The sequence below is a fragment of the Drosophila arizonae genome, chromosome X (genome assembly GCF_054131065.1).
Source record: "Drosophila arizonae isolate 15081-1271.41 chromosome X, UAZ_ARI_1.0, whole genome shotgun sequence".
NCBI classification, from domain to species: domain Eukaryota; kingdom Metazoa; phylum Arthropoda; class Insecta; order Diptera; family Drosophilidae; genus Drosophila; species Drosophila arizonae.
The window spans coordinates 31,648,574-31,666,304 of record NC_142927.1 but is presented as its reverse complement, the minus strand read 5'-3'; the positions used below and the strand labels follow the sequence as shown (position 1 = coordinate 31,666,304).

At 43.6% G+C, this 17,731-nt stretch overlaps 4 protein-coding genes across 7 annotated transcripts; 1 reads left to right on the top strand and 3 right to left on the bottom strand.

Annotated features, from left to right (window-relative positions):
- Window positions 1-64: 64 nt before the first annotated feature.
- Ir8a (Ionotropic receptor 8a) lies at window positions 65-4,921 on the bottom strand. Of its 2 annotated transcripts, XM_018013798.2 has the most exons (6): window positions 4,364-4,921; window positions 4,142-4,291; window positions 3,689-4,071; window positions 3,452-3,631; window positions 660-2,159; window positions 65-605 (listed from the first exon to the last, which is right to left on the bottom strand). In XM_018013798.2, exons 1-6 carry the CDS (start codon window positions 4,533-4,535, stop codon window positions 81-83), a joined length of 2,910 nt encoding a protein of 969 aa, XP_017869287.2. In that variant the 5' UTR covers window positions 4,536-4,921; the 3' UTR covers window positions 65-80. The 2 variants fall into 2 exon arrangements, with proteins under 2 accessions (XP_017869287.2, XP_089330554.1); XM_089474428.1 differs by having other exon boundaries at window positions 4,142-4,921.
- Window positions 4,922-5,051: 130 nt separating this feature from the next.
- Window positions 5,052-13,635, bottom strand: mxc (multi sex combs). 2 transcript variants are annotated; one of them, XM_089474417.1, is made up of 7 exons: window positions 13,183-13,635; window positions 12,950-13,117; window positions 12,700-12,892; window positions 12,340-12,643; window positions 8,384-12,266; window positions 7,682-8,312; window positions 5,052-5,402 (listed from the first exon to the last, which is right to left on the bottom strand). In XM_089474417.1, the coding sequence occupies exons 1-7, from the start codon at window positions 13,226-13,228 to the stop codon at window positions 5,291-5,293; spliced, it is 5,337 nt and encodes a 1,778-aa protein (XP_089330543.1). In that variant the 5' UTR covers window positions 13,229-13,635; the 3' UTR covers window positions 5,052-5,290. The 2 variants fall into 2 exon arrangements, with proteins under 2 accessions (XP_089330543.1, XP_017869286.1); XM_018013797.2 differs by having other exon boundaries at window positions 8,384-12,248.
- Window positions 6,675-15,852, top strand: Larp7 (La related protein 7). 2 transcript variants are annotated; one of them, XM_089474429.1, is made up of 3 exons: window positions 6,675-6,864; window positions 13,787-14,155; window positions 14,213-15,852. In XM_089474429.1, exons 2-3 carry the CDS (start codon window positions 13,900-13,902, stop codon window positions 15,805-15,807), a joined length of 1,851 nt encoding a protein of 616 aa, XP_089330555.1. In that variant the 5' UTR covers window positions 6,675-6,864; window positions 13,787-13,899; the 3' UTR covers window positions 15,808-15,852. The 2 variants fall into 2 exon arrangements, with proteins under 2 accessions (XP_089330555.1, XP_017869371.1); XM_018013882.2 differs by lacking the exon at window positions 6,675-6,864 and having other exon boundaries at window positions 13,712-14,155.
- A 10-nt stretch (window positions 15,853-15,862) lies between these two features.
- Window positions 15,863-17,626, bottom strand: amx (TM2 domain-containing protein 3 almondex). The gene has a single exon (XM_018013885.2). The coding sequence runs from the start codon at window positions 17,624-17,626 to the stop codon at window positions 16,820-16,822; it is 807 nt and encodes a 268-aa protein (XP_017869374.1). The 3' UTR covers window positions 15,863-16,819.
- Between the last annotated feature and the right edge of the window lie 105 nt (window positions 17,627-17,731).

Below are 17,731 nucleotides of genomic sequence, written 5' to 3'. Positions count from 1 at the left end.
ATTTATGAATGAGCTTTAAAAAGACAGTAAAACATAAAATAATGGTAGAAACAACTAAGACCAGTTGAAAAAAATTCAATTTATTCTATATAAGCTATGCGAGACTGTGTGTCGGTCAGGTCCCGACGAAAATGTAGTCCATGTTCTCGAGCACTGGGTTTAAACTTTCCAGTACCCAGCGTTACACTTCCAGCTGTCTTCCTGCCTCGAAACGTAGCAGCTTCAAATGAAGGTGGCGGTGTCACTTTAGTTGGCTTCTTGGGTGGTGCTTTCACTTTCTTTGTTATATCATTGTCTGCCCCTTCTGTGTTAAGCCAGGCAAATTTTGTGAACTCGTTCATATTCAGAGGCTTAACCTGGGTTACCAGCGCTAAGGACTTCTGCTTTTTCTGGTAGTACATTATCTCAATGACGAGCGTTATCATGGCTATAATAAGGCCAAACAAGGTGGCTATGAAAACACCACCCAAGCTCTGCAAGGTGATACCTTCCTGGTCATCAGACAGCGGACACAGGCGCAAGTTTGATTGATTCCAGTATTTGCCTTTGAGTTCTTCGAAAAAGCGATCCTTTTGCAGTTCCAAAATTGCATAGCTCAGCTCATCCTGCCCATAAATCGAGGTGAACAGCTTTTCATATGAAAATTATGTAATACTTACACCCAGATGGCTGCCCTGCTGCACGGCAACAGCATAGGGTTGCTCGGCAAACACCTCACCAACCTCTGTCAGATTGCAGTTCCTAGTTACCTCGTACTTGATCTCTGCTGAATCGTGTATGAAAGCATAATCCGCATTGCCGTGCGCATCCACATTTTTAAATCCTTCTGTCGAATTCGCGACCGGCAATGAGCTATTAATGGCTAGCAAAATATGTCCGAACTGTTCCTTAATGGGATAGTCCCAAATTCGAAACTTTCGAAAGTCCTTGGATGCATTCAATGCCAGCTCCTTCCACATGCGATACAACGTATCCTCGGCGAACTTCATATTTATAAAATACTGATGCGTGTCGGAGTCCTTGACCACCGTATAGTTAATGCGAGATTGTCTCGCCAGCTGTTCCAACGACTGTACAGGCGTCTGCATACGCTCCACCGTAAGAAACGCAGCCAAGTTGGCCGTAAACGTGGCGAGCATGAGCACCACGAACAGCCAATATGCAGCAACCAGCAAGCGTCCGGAAACGGCTTTCGGAGCCTCACCGCCGCCTTGCGGTGTGAATGAGGTCAGGGCGAACCAGAAACTTTCGCGAAGCGTAAACTCGCGGCATTCATACGGATAAGCGTCGCGATTATTGCGTGAGCTATAGGGTGAATATTTATCCATGAACCAGATCATCAACGCTGTGCCCACTAGGGCGGCAACGATGCTCAACCAGACCTCAAGCCGCAGCACCGTCATAAACTTGAATAGCGAGGTGCGTCGAATCGGTTTTCGCATCACTATAGAAATGCCAGTCTGTTCGTAATAGGGTGGCAGAAAGTCAACCACTTCCTCACGCTCCGAATACATTTTAAGTGCAGCGATGGCCAAGTCCGTCTCACCACTTACCAAATCGCCAATTACGCCATCCCACTCGCCCCGCTCATTGCGCTCGCCCATGTGCCCCTGTACGGGTGCAACGATTTCGTAGTCAAAGTTGAGCTTCTCTGCTAACCGTTTTATAAAATCAATGCAGTAGCCCTCCCAGATGGGAGCACCGCTTTTGCTGAGGATCAGCTCACCAGTGTTCGGATCGCGGCGATAATAGCTCCACGGCACGCTCTCAGCGGTGCCGATTCGAAAAAACCGTCTAGTTGGACTAATTGTCTCATTGAGAAGTCGAAGTGTGCCCGATACCCAAATGGCCAAATCCGTCTTGGCCTCATGCTCACTCGAATAGTAGCCTGCGGAAATGTTGGCCACAAACGTCAAATGTGGCACCGACTCCTCATCGCTCGCCTCAATCTGCGCTTCGGTGGTATAGGGATCCTCGCTGCTCGGCACATACCCCACAAAGTTGCTCCAGTGTACATTCTCCAGGCTTTTGGCTGCAGCTCCACTATTTGCTTCAATACTGCTGCTGCAGTTCAGATAAACTGGCTCTGGAAATTCTGGACTCATCTCCGCCGAGTCAATCAGACTCCTTAGCACACTCAACAGCAAGGCGCGTTGTAACTGCAAAGATTCAGTCATTCTTAGATAACATTCAAATGTGTAAGTTCATTTAGAACGGGCTGGGTACAATAAGAAAACAAGTAAGTAAGCTATAGTCGAGATTGCTCGACTACGGAATCCCATAAACCACCTGGAGAGAAACAACACACGCACTAGAGGCCTGCACCAATGCATTTGAAACGCTAAACGAGACACTCGTTTTTTGGTAGTGCTTGCTGTCTCACTGTCTTGTTTTTTGAATAGTGTAAGCCCAAGCATCGCGGACGACCGAAACAAAACGAGCTATGCTTACAAACCGAGAAGTTCGGTATGCAAATGCTTATACAATAAAGAACCAACGAACGAAAGAAAATATAAAGCATCATTTAAGTTTTGTTTTCGTTTCAGCTATCAGCTAGTGTTGCTAGCTTAGACTATCTCAAGCATATTACTATTTAAGGTTTTGTTTTACTCTCGTTTCGTTTTGCAGCAATGTTTACGATGCTCAAAAAATTACAAATATCAGTATAGTTTAGGGTGACCATCTGGGCCGGAGCCCATTCCGGGACTGTCAACTAATGTTTTTATGTCCACAAAATTAAATTGAAAATTGTATTACCTTATCTGCGTTGCTTTCCTAAATAAAATTCTTGACTTGTCTCGACACAAATATCTTCAAGTTTGCATTTTGTCAAAATAACTATATTGTACCCTGAACCTATTGAAAATGGGAAATCTGGGTATAATGGTTTTGTTGAAATGTATGTACATACTTATATATTCTTGATCAGTGTGACGAGCTGAATCGATTTGGCCCTGTCCGTCTGTCTGTCCGTCTGTCTATGTACATATGAACGCGTCGATTTCAGATGATATAAGAGCTAGAGACTTCAAATTTTTTTAATGTCGTTTTATCGATAAACTAGATATCCGCGCTGTAATTACGGACATTTTGAAAAAAAATTTGAAGTCTCTAGCTCTTATATCTTCTGAAATCGACGCGTTCATACATACGGACAGACGGACAGGGCCAAATTAACTCAGCTCGTCGCGCTGATCAAGAATATATAACTTTGTGGGGTTTGCCACACCTCCTTTTGCCTGTTACATACATTTTAACAAACCCCTTATGCCCTGATTTCCCATTAAAAAAGGGGATCAGGGTATAAAAATTGCACTATATACTCTGATTGAAAGTGCTTGGGTAGTGATTGAGTATTCTGTAATCGGTATCGGCCGACTGCGACGTTCTTACTTGTTTTAAGTCTGATTTCAATCAGCAAGCGAATCAAATGTGCCTTTTTAAGGCTTACCGTGAATCCACTGCCACAATAAAGGTCTCGCATCTGCATCGATCGACAGATGGCACGTGCGTTCAAGGTGAAGCGCGTAGAAAACTCCACCTGTTGTTTGTATTTGAAAACGCGATCTCTGGTATCGAGAAAAACGAAATGCCATTCGGTGGGCCGCTGGAAAAGGTTACCCATATTGACCTGCAATGGTCTATAGCACTTTCTAAATGTTTGCAAGCTGCATTCGATTTTACTCACGCGCTCAAAGATTCCATTCATAGCAGCGCCGCGGGCAAATATGGCATAGTAATTGGGAGCGGGTCTCAGTCGAACCAGCCGCTCAACAAAGTCCTCCGATTGCTTATCACTGGCGTCCAGAATAAGAGCGCGGAATGGATAACCGGTCATTAGCTGCTTCATGGCCTCCATGGTGTCGCGGGAATTTTGGAAAATCATAACCACATTATTGGCCCGCTTCTGGCGCATAAAATCGGCAAACATGTTCAGAAAGGGACGCATTATACGGTCGAAACGCACATAAGCAAGGCCATATGTATGAGCCAGCTCGTAGCCGTCAGACCAGCGACTGTAACTCAGATCGATAATCACCGAACTGCCCACGCTGCCAAGAATCTCACAGACTACGCTAGTCCCAATTGGGGATATTGTGATCAAAAAATGCAATACACACAGATAGCCCCCTTTACTCACAGCTGTCCATGTCCTGTTGGTCGTCGGTGCGACTTAGTTGTACCACCGCATCGCTGATCCGCGTATCCAACTGCAAAGTTTTCAGCTCCCTAAGAACAGCCGCAATATCAGTTTCAAACTCTGCTCTCTGTACTGGCTCGACCCAAAAGGCTGGCGGTAAAGCGAGAGAAATGTTAAGATTAAACCAATTGATTTGAGTATTCCGACAAGAAGTGTGCATACTTATCTTAAGCTCTTTAGCAGTAACCAGGCTTACGCCAATGAACAGCCAGAGCCTCACAATATTAGTCCGATCCATTCTGACCGTCAACTGCAAGTGCTGACCGTAAATTAGTCGATTGCCAAAGAGACAGTCCTTGCTCAATTCGTATAATTGTGCATAATTTGAGTCCATCGATTGGACAGTTGTTAAGACAATATGCAATTGCAAGTCTGTCTAGTTGTCAATTCAAAAAAATCCATTAAATTTTAATGTTGTCGCGGGATGCAACCACCCAAAGCCTTCGCCCTGGGCACTTCGTCTGATTGCATAATTTGACAATTATATAAAATACTACTCAAAGCGAACGATTGAAGGAGTTCTCAAGTCTGGTATAGACGGCTTGAATATACTCTGCATCCTGATCTCTTTTACGATAAAGATGTGATGGTATTTACATATATGTACATACATCTAGAATCCGCCACAATAAGGAATATCGACTCGTGCAATCGTCGTATGCCCCCTAGGGTCAAGTGACAAGCTGAGAACCTTTTATGTATTTTTTACAATAGTATTATCTTATATCGTATATAATATGTGCGCTATCCAATTAAAAAATATAGACTGCTTAAAAACTTTCGTGATTCGAATATTCCCAAGAAATATTTACAGAGATTAATATTAAAGATTTCATCGCATACAACTAAATATGGGTGCAGCTTAATTAGTATAGCCGATAATTTATTAAACTTAACCTTTTACGAACATACGTACCGAACAATACGTGACTACAACATATTTAATTTTAAGTAACTAAATATCAAAATTCTTTCAATGTTTTTTGTATATTAAAGTTCATAAAAACAAAATAAAAATAATAATAATAATATAATAAAAAAAACATATATATATATATATATATATATTCGAAATAGAAACCGCTGGGATTATGTTCCATGTAAATGCGAGAGTATAGATTCAATATCCTCGATCTGAACGCCAGCATCGTGCAACTCCATTTGCTGCTCCTCACTCGTGTTGGATTTCTGCGGCGTATTACTATGTATGTAAGAAGCGGAAGAAGAGTTTGATTCAATATATGATAGAAGAAGATAGCAATAGAGACTGTATGGCATAATCTATTTATTAATCAGAGTAAGACAGTTTGGCATACAAATCTTGTTAGTTCGTTTTTGACAGAGTTAATCATTTGCATATACAACAAACTAGATTCAGAACAAACTACATATTTTCACAGAAAAAGAAATTCATTTTTACAATTTCTGCCTCTCTTGTTCAGTAAATGATTTATATGATTTGGACAGCGCCTTTATTCATTTGACAATGAAGAACCACTATTTGCGTATATAATACATATACATACCTTCGACAAGGTTTCGAACTTCGAAGGCCTCTGTAGCCCGCGCTAGACTAATAAGCTAGTTTTAATTTTTATATTAACTTCGAACTTCTAAATGAATAAATTAATAAATATTGACAAATTTAAATTGAACAAGTAAGAAGACTCTAGTCGAGACTGATCAACTAGGAAATACCCTGAACCCTCTAATCTGATATTCTAATCACTCGGCATTTCTTTTCGGCAGAACATAATCATAATGTTTAACTGTATATACATTCCAAAGCACAAGTCTCTAGTACTCGAAATACGCCTTTTACAAAGGTGAGGGTGAGGGGGTGGATATAGGGGTGGGGGGTAAATTACAACAAAAATCGAAATTTATATAATACATATAAATCTACATTTAAAATTTGCAAGCTCTAGCTCTAAAGGTGTAGGAGATAAGGTATTTGATCGATAATAAAATATCGGGATATGTGCGATATACACGGACCTAGGAAAAACAATTTCAAGTCTCCAGCTCTTATATCTTCTGAGACCGACGCGTTCATACATACGGACGGACGGACAGACAGACGGACATACTTTTAACAAAACCAATATACCCTAATTTCCCATTTTCAATGGGTTCAGGGTATAACAAGTAAGAAAGCTCTAGTCGGTGGTGCCCGACTATTAGAAGCTCGGTCAATTTACTCTTTAGCTTGTATGTAACAAACATTTTCGAACTCGACAATTCAACGTCAAATTTTCCAAAAGAAACAAGTGATAGTAGACACTGCTCGACTGGGAGATACCCTGAACCCTGCAATGAAATGATATTCCAATCACTCTGCACTTCATTTATACACACATTCAAAAACACATGACACATACATATGTATGTATGTACATACATCCACGCGTACTTATAAGCACGCGCTATGCTAATTGTGCAGTTTACATAGACTGCGCTTGGTTTGCGCTGCAGTGTTGGCATTATTATGAAAATTTATTCGCTGAATCATTTAATAGAAATAGTAGGACTATCTTTATGAAACTTTCAGAAAAAATGTGTGTATATTTCAAAGGAGAAGTCTCTAGTACTTGAAATACGTGTTTTTACAAATTGGAGGCAAAGGGGCCGTGGTATCCAAAGCCTGTAAATGTTTATACACAGTAAGTCTGAAAGTCAAATAGTATTCAAATTACGCCGAAAAAAACGAAATAAATTTATCAATTATCCTCGATAAAAAAAGAGATCGGATCAGTTTTCGTAAAAATATAATAAACTTGTACGGCGTATGGTATACAGGAGTATGCATGCTCTTATACATATGTATGTATCTTCCGCGATCTCGTCGGTAATACGGACATACGCACATGGCTATATCGGTTCAGCTCGTCGCCCTGATTAAGAATATACATATACATTATAGGGTCTGCCACGCCTTTTTCTGCATATTATATACATTTTCACAAAATAATTATATATTGAATTCCGATTTTCAATGGGCTCATGGTATAGAAACAACAAAGCAAAAATCTCTTCGGCAAGGCATGTCATCTCACTTTCTCAACTTGGTCAATGTAAAAACATTGGTAATATTGCGAGCCAGTGTAAGAAATTTTTAAATTATTTGAAACAATCTTGATGATATATTCATATACGAAGTTTAAAATCTATATCTCTTATGGACTATGAGAACGACGTGCTCACACATAAGCATAGATAAATGGACGAACCTGGATCATGATACGCCGATTTCCCTTCTTAAATGGGTTCAGTCCATTCTTCAATGCATGGGAATTGAAAGTAAACTATATTATTTAATCTTTAATTCAGTCCAAACTAATGACGATATAAAATGTATAAGCAATCCTTGTAGCGATGCCATAAACTACGTCATGGGTCGTATAATGCTGACTATCGATTTAATTTACCTTTAGCAGTAGAGGTAGCGCGATTATCATTTTAAATTAAGGTTTTACTTACATCGAGGCCACTTCCATGTCGTTATCATCGTGCTCCTCGACCTGTGTATTCGTGGCTAACGGCGTGGATGACGCCATGGGCATGTCCTGGGCCGCTGCCAGCTCCTGGATGCCACTGCCTACACTGGTGAAGCGAATGATGCGTTTCTTGGGTATATTGCGTATACTAGTGGAGCTCGCATTGTCGTCGGTGGCGTCCAGTGACTGATGGAGCACCTGTGGACTCGTTATGCGTACGCTGTGCATTTCGTTGTCGACCATGATGCGCATTTGAAAATTCTTGAAGAACGCGGGCGGCTGACGTAGCACAGGTTTCGTCGGCTTGCTGCCACTGTCCTCATAGGCAAAGCTATATGTGTTGGCCACATGACTGCTTGTCAGGCACATATTTAGATCGTAGTCGCCACTGGCATCAGGAGCTGCGCTCGATGCAGGCGGTTGACTCCGGGGCTGCAGCTGTTCGGCTGACTGCTGCGTTGTCTGTGCTTCGGCCAGCGTGGCTAGTGAAGGCGCTGCAGTCTTAACGCGCGCCTCAGCTCGTTTCTTAGCTGGTTTTTTTGTTACTTTGGTATTGCTCGATATCTTCACTGGTCTATCTGCCTCGCAAGGCCGTGGCTCTTCAGGCGCAGGAGCTACACGAAGAAAATAGCAGGCAAAGCATAAATGATCAACGGCAAGAAAAATCAGTCAAAGGTCAATTTACTTTTGTTGTCAATGAGTCGGGAGGAGCGTCGCATGCTGGAGCGCGACGGCTCCATATTTGGTGGCTTCCTAGGTCGACCACGTCGCTGACCCGTGGTCATCGAGGGAGCAGGTTGAGCTGAAATTTGTACAGCAACACGTCCAGTCCTGGGCTGCTGTTGTTTCTTGGCGCTAAGATTCAGAGCAAAAAGAAGCGCGGGATCAAGATTACTGCTAGCTGGTTCCGGCTTTTCCAAATTACTTTGGACGCCTTCACTTGACTTGATTGGCATCGGATCCACTGGTTTGCTAGCCGATGTCTCCTGGTTCTTCTCTGGTCCACTTGAATTGTTCACTTTTTCTTCCTGGTCCGTTGTCACTCTTGCAAACTCCTTCTTAGGTGATTTATGTCCATGACTTATATTGGGATTCGCCAGCTTAGCTGTTTCGCGCATCGTTGAGAGCTTTTTGTTTACTTTTCTGGGACGCCCTTTTGGCGTAGTCTGCTGCTTAAACTTCGCCTTGACGCGCTCGCGCACCTCGGCCAAATCCATCATGCGCTGCTCAATAGACTCCTCTTTAGAGTTTATTGTTATCTGAGCTTTTACGTTCGGCACTAACTTCTCAGGCACTGGAGCAGGTGGAGCCATTTCACCACTTGTGTCAGCATCCACCGTAACCGTAGCTGCCGCAGCAGCTTCCTTGCTTGGTGTCAGCCAACTACGCAGGGGATAGCGCACCTCACCATCCTGGCTAACTAGTTGAGCTGGTTCACTGTCGATATCCAGCGGTGGAGCATCCAATGAACCGCAGGCAGCAGCTACCTTTAGCCACTCGTCGTCCTCAGTGCTGCTAATATCAGATAGATTTTCTAGCTCCAATAGTTTTATCGGTCGTGCAGGACTCACAGCGTTTGTCAATCTACCAGACATTGCCGAAGAGGCGGATGTATTTAGGCTGCTGTTACTGCTGCTGCCACTACTGGATGAGCTGCAGCTGCTGGAGGAGGTTGAGCTACTGCCACTCGAGTTGCTGCTAGAATGATCCACAACAGCATCAGGCAGTCCTGCCACTAGTTTATAGTGCGGAGTCTCTACCAACAATGTCGACGACTCCGCATTACCAGACAAGGCTGCGGCACCCTCAATACTGTCCACTGCCTCGCTGCCGAACGAGCGCACACGACGCAGCACCGTCGGCTCAACGGGCAACCGCTCAGCCTGTAGCTCAATGTAAGTTGTGGATTGTTTGGGTGCCTGTTCCACAAGGTCTCTGGGGGACGTGGATGGCAGAGCGCACTGTGCATTTGTGTCCGTATGCTCGGCCTCATCTGGTCGATAATAGGAGCTGCCGGCGGAGTATTCCGTTTTCGCCGCGCTGCTGTGCGGAGTGTTAAGCGCATGACCAAAGGGCGTCGTTAGACGCATGCCCGGCGTAATGGCTGTCAACATGGGCGTATCCAGTATGCTCTTTGTATCGCTGCCAAAAAGAAACGATGCAGATGGCAGCAGTTTAGCATAAGGCGTATCCATCAACATCGGCCCTGGCGTCGGCGGTATGTCACCATCAACTTCTGTTAGTGTCACCTTAAATGGCGTCTCCAAAAGAACCGCCATATTGGACATTTCACAATCTGTCGGCTTGTTCTTTGTATTCAGATTGCCAACTGCTGGCTGCGTCACAGGTTGTTGTGTTTGCTGCACAAACTCGAGCTGCTGCTCATGCTCTGACTTAACGATTTTTTTAGTTGGCTTGTATTCTTTGTGCTGATTGGACTCCTTGGGCCTAATGACTTCCTTCGGCTCGAGTATATCCTGGCTGACAACTTTCGGTTTTACTAGTGGCTTCTGTGGCGTTGTTATCTTTATGGTAAACTCGCCTTCAACATTGTTACTGCCTTTGGGTTCCCTTCTTCGCCTTTGGGTTCTCTTCTTTGAAATGAGCGGCGTGAGGGACACCGATAGGGCTAGGGCTTTCTTTTTGTTGGCCGCTACAGGTCTGTGGCGACGAACACGCGGTTTGCTTTGGAGCACCTCTTGGCGCTTTGCGTTGATCTCGCGTAAGCGCAACTCTAAGTCTGTGCTAGTGCTGTTCATCTGACGCTGCCAGGCGGCCAACAAATCATCCTTCTCCTTATTCAGTTCAGTCTTTTGCTCAGGCAGCTGAACGTGCTGTGTTGTTGGTAGCCGTTCATTCTCTTTGCTGTCATCTAATGAACTGGAAATTTCCTTATCCGCCTCCTGCTGGTCGTTTGCCTCGTCCCTTACTGCTGCCTGCGAAATAATGCGTTTACAGGCTTTGGTTGCAGCACGGCGCGTTTGCTTACGCTTGGGCGTGGCCACCATTGGGGTAGATGAGTTAGTTGCCAACTGCTTGGGTGCCGTGACTGCCTTAATCACCGTCTGATTGCTGCATTCCTCCATTGCAAAGAACGGCGGTACGCAACCATTGCTTTCGTTGCTACTAACATCGGCAGGTGTTCTTGTTGCAGCTGTAGCAGTACTTTCTGATGCTGCGACAGCTTCAGATGCATTCGTGGCTAGTGGGACGCTGTGAGTAGTACCAAAACTTGGCAGAATTTCCACACTCTTGATAATTAGTGTCTTCTCCGGTTGTACGCTGGTTTCTATCAATTCTTCAGCCTTTTTCCGTTTCCCTGTTTTGAGCTGCGTTCGCCGCTGAGTCTGCTGCTTCTGCTGTAGACGCCGCGTGGATAGCGGCGTGACACCCTGCATATGAGAGATTCCTTTCGGCGAGAAATTGAGCGTTCGTACATGTGAAGTGCGCTTGCGAGGTGTGGAAAGACTGCGAAATGCTTTAACATTCACAATGCCTGACGTGGAAGGTGTCACGCGTTCCAGGACTAGACGCGATGAGTCTAGCGAGGCAGGCACAGCACTCGCGCTGGCCACTTTGCTCGTAGAGCGCTCGAGTAGACTCGTACTTCCAGCCACTGCCTTAGCTTGATCGGCAATTAGTTGTGCCGGTGGTTCCACTGACGGCTCCTCCTCTGTTGTTGGAGGCTGTTTAACGGCGCTATTGATAATTATTGAATTGGGTGGCAGCTGATTGGCAGCAACTGTAATTGGTTCCGGCAGTGGTATCTCAATATGTGAAACGTCCATGTTAGTGAATGTATCAGAGCGCAGCTGCTGCGCCAACCACTCGTTATTCACCAGAAACGGCAAATGCGAAAGCAGCCCTTCATTTGATAGAAACATGGGAAAAGTTAGCTGACCATTGGTTGCGTCCACGCACACCTGGCCACCGTTTACAGCCGCGACACTGGCAACAGAGTCCGGATCTGCCATAGTAGAGCCATCAGCAAAGTTTATGAGATTCTCGCTACCAAAGCTGAGGTTTCCTGTCGGCTGCTGCTGGTGCTGCTTTTGTGCACTCTCGTTCGAGTTGAGCACTATGAGTTTGGATATACTGAAATTGGGATCAATCAGCGTGCCAATCGAGCTGTTTGCATTTAGAATGATGGCATTTCCACTGTTACCATTCCCCATATTAATATCTCCATTGGCATTCACAGACGCCGCTGCCGCATTCGCTGATGCCACCGCTGTACGAATTATAAGTGGTGTTTGCGGTGGTGCAGGCACAACTTCAGCTGTTGCTACTGGCACTGGTGCTTCTACTGCTGTGGGTATGGGCTCATCCGCAGATGTATCCATGCCTACCACTTCCTGAATGATGCGATCAAATGATGGGTCCTTCTCAGTGGCCTCCAATATATTTCTTACCAAACCATCTAGCACTGCCTCTGAGTTTACAGATTCTGCCGTGGGTGCATGTACCGTAAGTGATTGTAGAGCCGTGTTTATATTGCTTAGTAATTTATTTTGGAATTCGTGATTGGTCATGATGGCTTGCGTTATTTCCTGAAATTTCCAAATATGCTGTTATTATATACTCTTGCATATATATCTTAATTTATACGCTTTCTCACAGAATATCTTTGAGCTTACTTACTGGCATTGTCTGTGGCATTGGCATCATTAGCTCAGATTCTTCACTGGTGGTTATACGAGGAGTGGAATTATTTTTGGGTCCATGCCCATGGCGAAAATGTAGCGTATCATCTGTCTGTTCACTCGTAAAATCGCTGGTTGTGCTGCTGTCCAGCGATTGGTACTCCTCTATGTGATCGGTGCGTCCAATGCTGCAGTACAGATGCGGATCTAGTAGACGTGGACGTTTACAGTTAAAACGCTCTGAGGGTGATCGTGGGACTGGGTTCGCCTGCTCCCCATCCAATGGCAATGAATTTACGCGTCTAGTATTAAAAGCAGTGAGTACCTTCTGAAAAAAGGTAAATTTAAAGCTACTTACACGCGACGTCTCTTACGTGTGTGTTGTGTATTGGAATTCGTATTTTGCATACAAGCGGTACTATCTTTGTTGCATGTTGTTGATGTTGTTGTTGACCTATTCAGCTTGAATAGCTCGTCAACTCGCTCGGAGAGCTTCAGCTGCTGCAGGCGTTGGCGAGTGTCGTTTGGCAACTTTTTTACAGCATTGGCCACTGGAAAATGAACATCAGTCAAAAGAGATTTTATATTTGGAATGAGCTTTGATTTACCCATGCTGGTGATCTTGACGTGTTCTCGTATGATATCCTCTAGGCCGTCATTTAGAAAGTTGTGCGGCTGCAGGCCCTGTCGCAAGGCAATAAACTCCTGATGCAGATGCGGTGAGGTGCGACACAATGAGAGTGCCGCACGTCTCAAATTGTTATTTACAAAGTAGCCTGAAAATGCAGCAATAACTATTAATAAGGCATTTGATTTTACAATGCAAGAGTTGCAAACCCACCCAAAACGAGACGCGCGATATCCGAATGCAACACAATTGATTCCATTATAATTAATTAATAAAAACTATTAATAAATATTTTTTGTAGTATTGAAATTATCGTACATATTCGCAAGAACAAATATATGAATTATTTTTGTTTGTTTCCGTTGATTTCTTCTGTTCTTTTTGTTGCGTTATTCTACGCTTCTGTCCTTTTTTTTTTTTTTTTTTGATTGTTTTGCCGATTTCAACGTTGATGCCGATAATGTTGATAAAATTAGTTGGGTGTTTTCTGTCTATTTTTCTCAATTTGGTTTTTGTTGTTGCTTAAGGGCAAGCCAACTTGAATCCGGCATTTGTATATAAAGCGGATTCTATTTATTCTTCAATCATCGTCGCGCACTGTACAAGGTACCTAAACAACAGCATATGTTTGCCGCCAAAATGTCAATTTGCAGAGCTATCCCACAGATTCTATCGATGGTTAATTTAAAGTTATCGATATAGCTTTTTTAACAGCCAATCAGTTACTCTATAATATTGTATTATGTGATTAAAGTTCACTAGAGCTAATATTTATATATTATGATAAGAGTAAACTAATAATCTTGTTTTTTTTTAGGACTACTATAAATAACACTTTATTGCACAGCGATAACTTTTTAAACCTAATTGATCTGGCAACGCCTGATACTATCAGCAACTTCCAAGGGTTTTTATCTAAAATAAACACAAATGGCTGCTAACGCAGTTACAGCGGAAGAAAATGATGGCCAGGAGTGTAAAAAGCCTAATTCAACTGTTACTGAAGGTGAAGCAGTTGTCGCCTGCACACAACGCACAGTACCGACATCGGCAAAAACTGATGGTGGAGGACGCAAACGTAAACGCCACATTTTTAATGCAATTCGCGCACAAATGGAGTTTTATTTTGGCGACGCTAATCTCAGCAAGGATCGTTTTCTACGTCGCTACATAGAGAAGGATCCATGTAAGTAAACATGTAAAACTATGAATATATATGATAGATTATTGTTACTGTTTGTAGATGTGCCGCTGGAAATATTTCTGACATTCAATAAAATCAAAACACTTACTCAGGATGTGCAGCAAATATCAACGTCGCTGTCCAATTCTCATTTGCTGGAATTAGACGAAAGTGGACTCAAAGTCCGCCGCAAGACTGCGCTGCCGGAGCACCGGGACGTCAACAACAAAACCCTTTATGTTGAGGCTCTGCCAGCAACTGCAACACATGACTGGCTTAAGGAAGTTTTTGGCCGCTATGGCACGGTCAGCTATGTATCGCTGCCACATTATCCGGGCACGCGAAAGATAAAGGAATTTGCGTTTATCGAATTTGAAAAGAGCAGCTCCGTGGAAAAGGCTCTGAAAGCCTATTCTCAAATTCAGGGCGTTCTATCCGTGGAGCACACGGACCCCAGTAATTTGGCTAGCATAAGGTCCTTCCAGAAGCAGCAGCTCCAGCAAAAGAATAAAACTAGTTTGAATAGGCAAGAATCCGCATCGAAAACGAATGTCGTCAAGCAGCCAAGCAAACGTGAAGCTGATAAAGAAGATATACAGGAGGCCGTGCCAAACAAACGGGCCAGACTTGACACGGTACAAGATCAATGCGAAGCATCCACTGGAGAATTGTCTAAAGCAGAAAACTCTCAGCAAAGTGAATCGGACAATAACAGCGAGCAACGAGGAACGAGTAACGACGTTACGAAACAGAAGCGCCGTCGTAAGCAAAAGAAACGAATTCTTGCGGATAAACTTAAGCCAAACATTGAGCCCAGCGCGCTGGAATTAAAAATATTGCCCAAGACTAACTGGTGTAGCCTTCGCAACAAGTATCTCAATTTGCAGCGGCGCTTGGTTAGTGAAGCCAAGAGCAAACTTTGGCGCAGTACGCAGGTCCAACAACCAATGCACAAGTGCTCAGCTATGAACTTGCAGTTGCAAGCACAGCAGCAGCAGTTGATAGAGTCGAAGGGCATCTGTAACAGCGGTACTAGCAGTGGACATGAAGAGCCAGAACAGGTTAGCGATACTGGGGATGTATCGGAAGTGCCGGTGCCACCCAAGCGTCGAAAGCGCAACAAAACTGCTGGCGTTCATAAAATGAATATGAATTTTTATGGCGCCGGTGGCAACGAGACGGACGAAACTAAATTGGCGGGTCGAACTGAGGATCCGGCACAGGAACGCTCGCCGCTTTTTAAATACGAGCCGGGTCTCATTGTCGAGTGCACACTCCACGAACCGTGCGTTAACGTAAAGGACTTCAAGGCAGACATGCGTCAATACGCGGACATCAAGTATGTGGACATTAAAGAAGGCGACCAGGTTGCGCATTTACGCATGGTCACACCAAATGCCGCTGAAGAGTTGGTCCGTCAGCTCAGCTGTGCTGAAATTCAGCTCAAAGTGTTGCGCGGCCAGCCAGAAACGCAATACTGGCGTAAAATTGAACAGGATCGCGAAGCCAAATTGTCTAAGAAGGTGCGTGTGCAGCAAAAACGCGGTCGTGAAAAAGTCGCTAAGATGTTGGCCAAGCATATCAAGTTTGATGATGCTGTCTACGAGGTGATCCACGACCCGACTACAAGCGCCAGCATTCCATTAGATAATTAATGTAATTATCAAGTTTTGCAAAATATACAATGAACTGAATTCAAAGATATGTGTATGAATGCATAGAAATGTTTAACAAAAAGAGATTTATACATTTTATTTACATATATAGACAGTCTACTCTTATACATTTAGTAAACTGCCGAAGAACAGCATTTGAAGATATTTTCATACTTAGATATTTAAAATGTTGAGCACAATTTATTTTTATACCCTGAACCCATTTTCAATGGGAAATCAGGGTATAATGGTTTTGTTGAAAGTATGTATGTAACAGGGAGAAGGAGGCGTGGCAGACCCCACAAAGTATATATATTATTGATCAGCACGACGAGCTAAGTCGATTTGGCCCTGTCCGTCCGTCCGTATGTATGAACGCGTCGATCTCAGAAGATAAGAGACTTGAAATTTTTTTCCTAGGTCCGTGTATATCTCTATATAACTACTTCCGATATTTTATTATCGATCTGGCTAGTGTTATATCTATAGCATGCATATTTTAAATGTAGACATATGTATATATTTTATACAATTTCGATTTTTGTTGTAATTTACCCCCCACCACTATATCCACCCCCTCGCCCTCACCTTTATAAAAGGCGTATTTCAAGTACTAGAGACTTGTGCTTTGGAATGTACATACAGTTAAACATTATGATTATGTTCTGCCGAAAAGAAGTGCAGAGTGTTAGAATATCAGATTAGAGGGTTCAGGGGATCTCCTAGTCGAGCAGTCTCGACTAGAGTCTTCTTACTTGTTATGTCTAGAGATGCAGAAATATTTTTGTGGAAATTAGACAAAAGGTATTTATCTAAATTATAACTCAAATTTACTTAAACATTAATGTTTATCCATTTTAGATTAGTTTTCTTTCACTTATTAAGTTAAAATATTCGTCCGTAGTGTTCTTAATTTATAGATGATTTTAATACATGAAAGTGTCGCATGTTCCAAATTTAATTTGTATAAAACGCATTTTAGGTAATTCCCCCATCGGGGTTGTTCCTCGGATTAAATGTAGAGCGAACCATCAGCAGGGCCCAAGTAGTGCATAGATATCAGGAGAACATCGATGATTGTCCACACGCCGAGGCCACCAAAGCTGAACAGCTTGCCAATGCCCTCCTGCCAGTGGCCCAAATAAAAACGGTCGGCGCCAAAGCCGCCCAAAGTAAGGCTGATGAGTAACGCGGTGCTCCAGCGATAGCCCTGAGTCCAGTTACAGCGCAAATTACGAGTAAACGAACGGCTCCCCAGACAAAGCACATTCTGATGCACAGTGCAATTAGTGCGATAGTATTTCTCTGCAGCCGAGTTGCAATTGGCATGTTGTTCACAGTTCTGTTGCCACATTTCGGTTTGATAGCAATAGCGACAATTCATTTGACGTTGAAACGAGCGCTCTCCACTGCACTGTACATTGTTGGCTGCCTCGCATGTGATGTTGATATCGCGGCCGTACAGGCAATTGAAGTTGTAAGTGCAGCGAATGCATGGAAATGGCAACCGTTCACAGGGTGTTTCCTTATCCAAGGGGCATAGCATGTTCGTGATGTTGTTGCCGTTGTTGTTGTCGCCAGCTGCTGGAGATTTGCTGCCCAAATTCGCCAAGGCTGGTACAAACACTACATTATCGTTGTTATTGTTATTTCCTGAATTGCTGTTGTCCTTGCGTGGATCACCTTTCATATCCGCTAGATCCATTTGGTTGCCACCGCTGGCGGTTTCGCTGTTTTTTATGCCGGTCAATACGAATATGATGATTAGCACTATCGCCGAACGCATATTCACTACAATACACTCTCGCTGCTGTCCCATTTTTGCTAATAAGTGCTACTTTATAAGGCGAAGTTTTTCGGTTTGATTCCAGTTGTAAAAGCGATAGCAACCATTGCATCGATACAGTGATAGGTAATATAGTCG

What these genes read in the sequence shown, in the direction of transcription:
- Ir8a (XM_089474428.1), bottom strand. Translation starts at nt 4,535, where the DNA reads ATGGACTCAAATTATGCACAATTATACGAATTGAGCAAGGACTGTCTC. An exon ending in CCAACAGGACATGGACAGCT is followed by an intron (nt 4,072 to 4,141) that starts GTGAGTAAAGGG and finishes GGACTAGCGTAG; the next exon opens with TCTGTGAGATTCTTGGCAGC. An exon ending in TGAATGGAATCTTTGAGCGC is followed by an intron (nt 3,632 to 3,688) that starts GTGAGTAAAATC and finishes AGACCATTGCAG; the next exon opens with GTCAATATGGGTAACCTTTT.
- mxc (XM_089474417.1), bottom strand. Translation starts at nt 13,228, where the DNA reads ATGGAATCAATTGTGTTGCATTCGGATATCGCGCGTCTCGTTTTGG. An exon ending in ACACGTAAGAGACGTCGCGT is followed by an intron (nt 12,644 to 12,699) that starts GTAAGTAGCTTT and finishes TTTTAATACTAG; the next exon opens with ACGCGTAAATTCATTGCCAT. An exon ending in CAATGCCACAGACAATGCCA is followed by an intron (nt 12,267 to 12,339) that starts GTAAGTAAGCTC and finishes ATATAATAACAG; the next exon opens with CATATTTGGAAATTTCAGGA.
- Larp7 (XM_089474429.1), top strand. Translation starts at nt 13,900, where the DNA reads ATGGCTGCTAACGCAGTTACAGCGGAAGAAAATGATGGCCAGGAGTGT. An exon ending in CTACATAGAGAAGGATCCAT is followed by an intron (nt 14,156 to 14,212) that starts GTAAGTAAACAT and finishes TACTGTTTGTAG; the next exon opens with ATGTGCCGCTGGAAATATTT.
- amx (XM_018013885.2), bottom strand. Translation starts at nt 17,626, where the DNA reads ATGGGACAGCAGCGAGAGTGTATTGTAGTGAATATGCGTTCGGCGATA.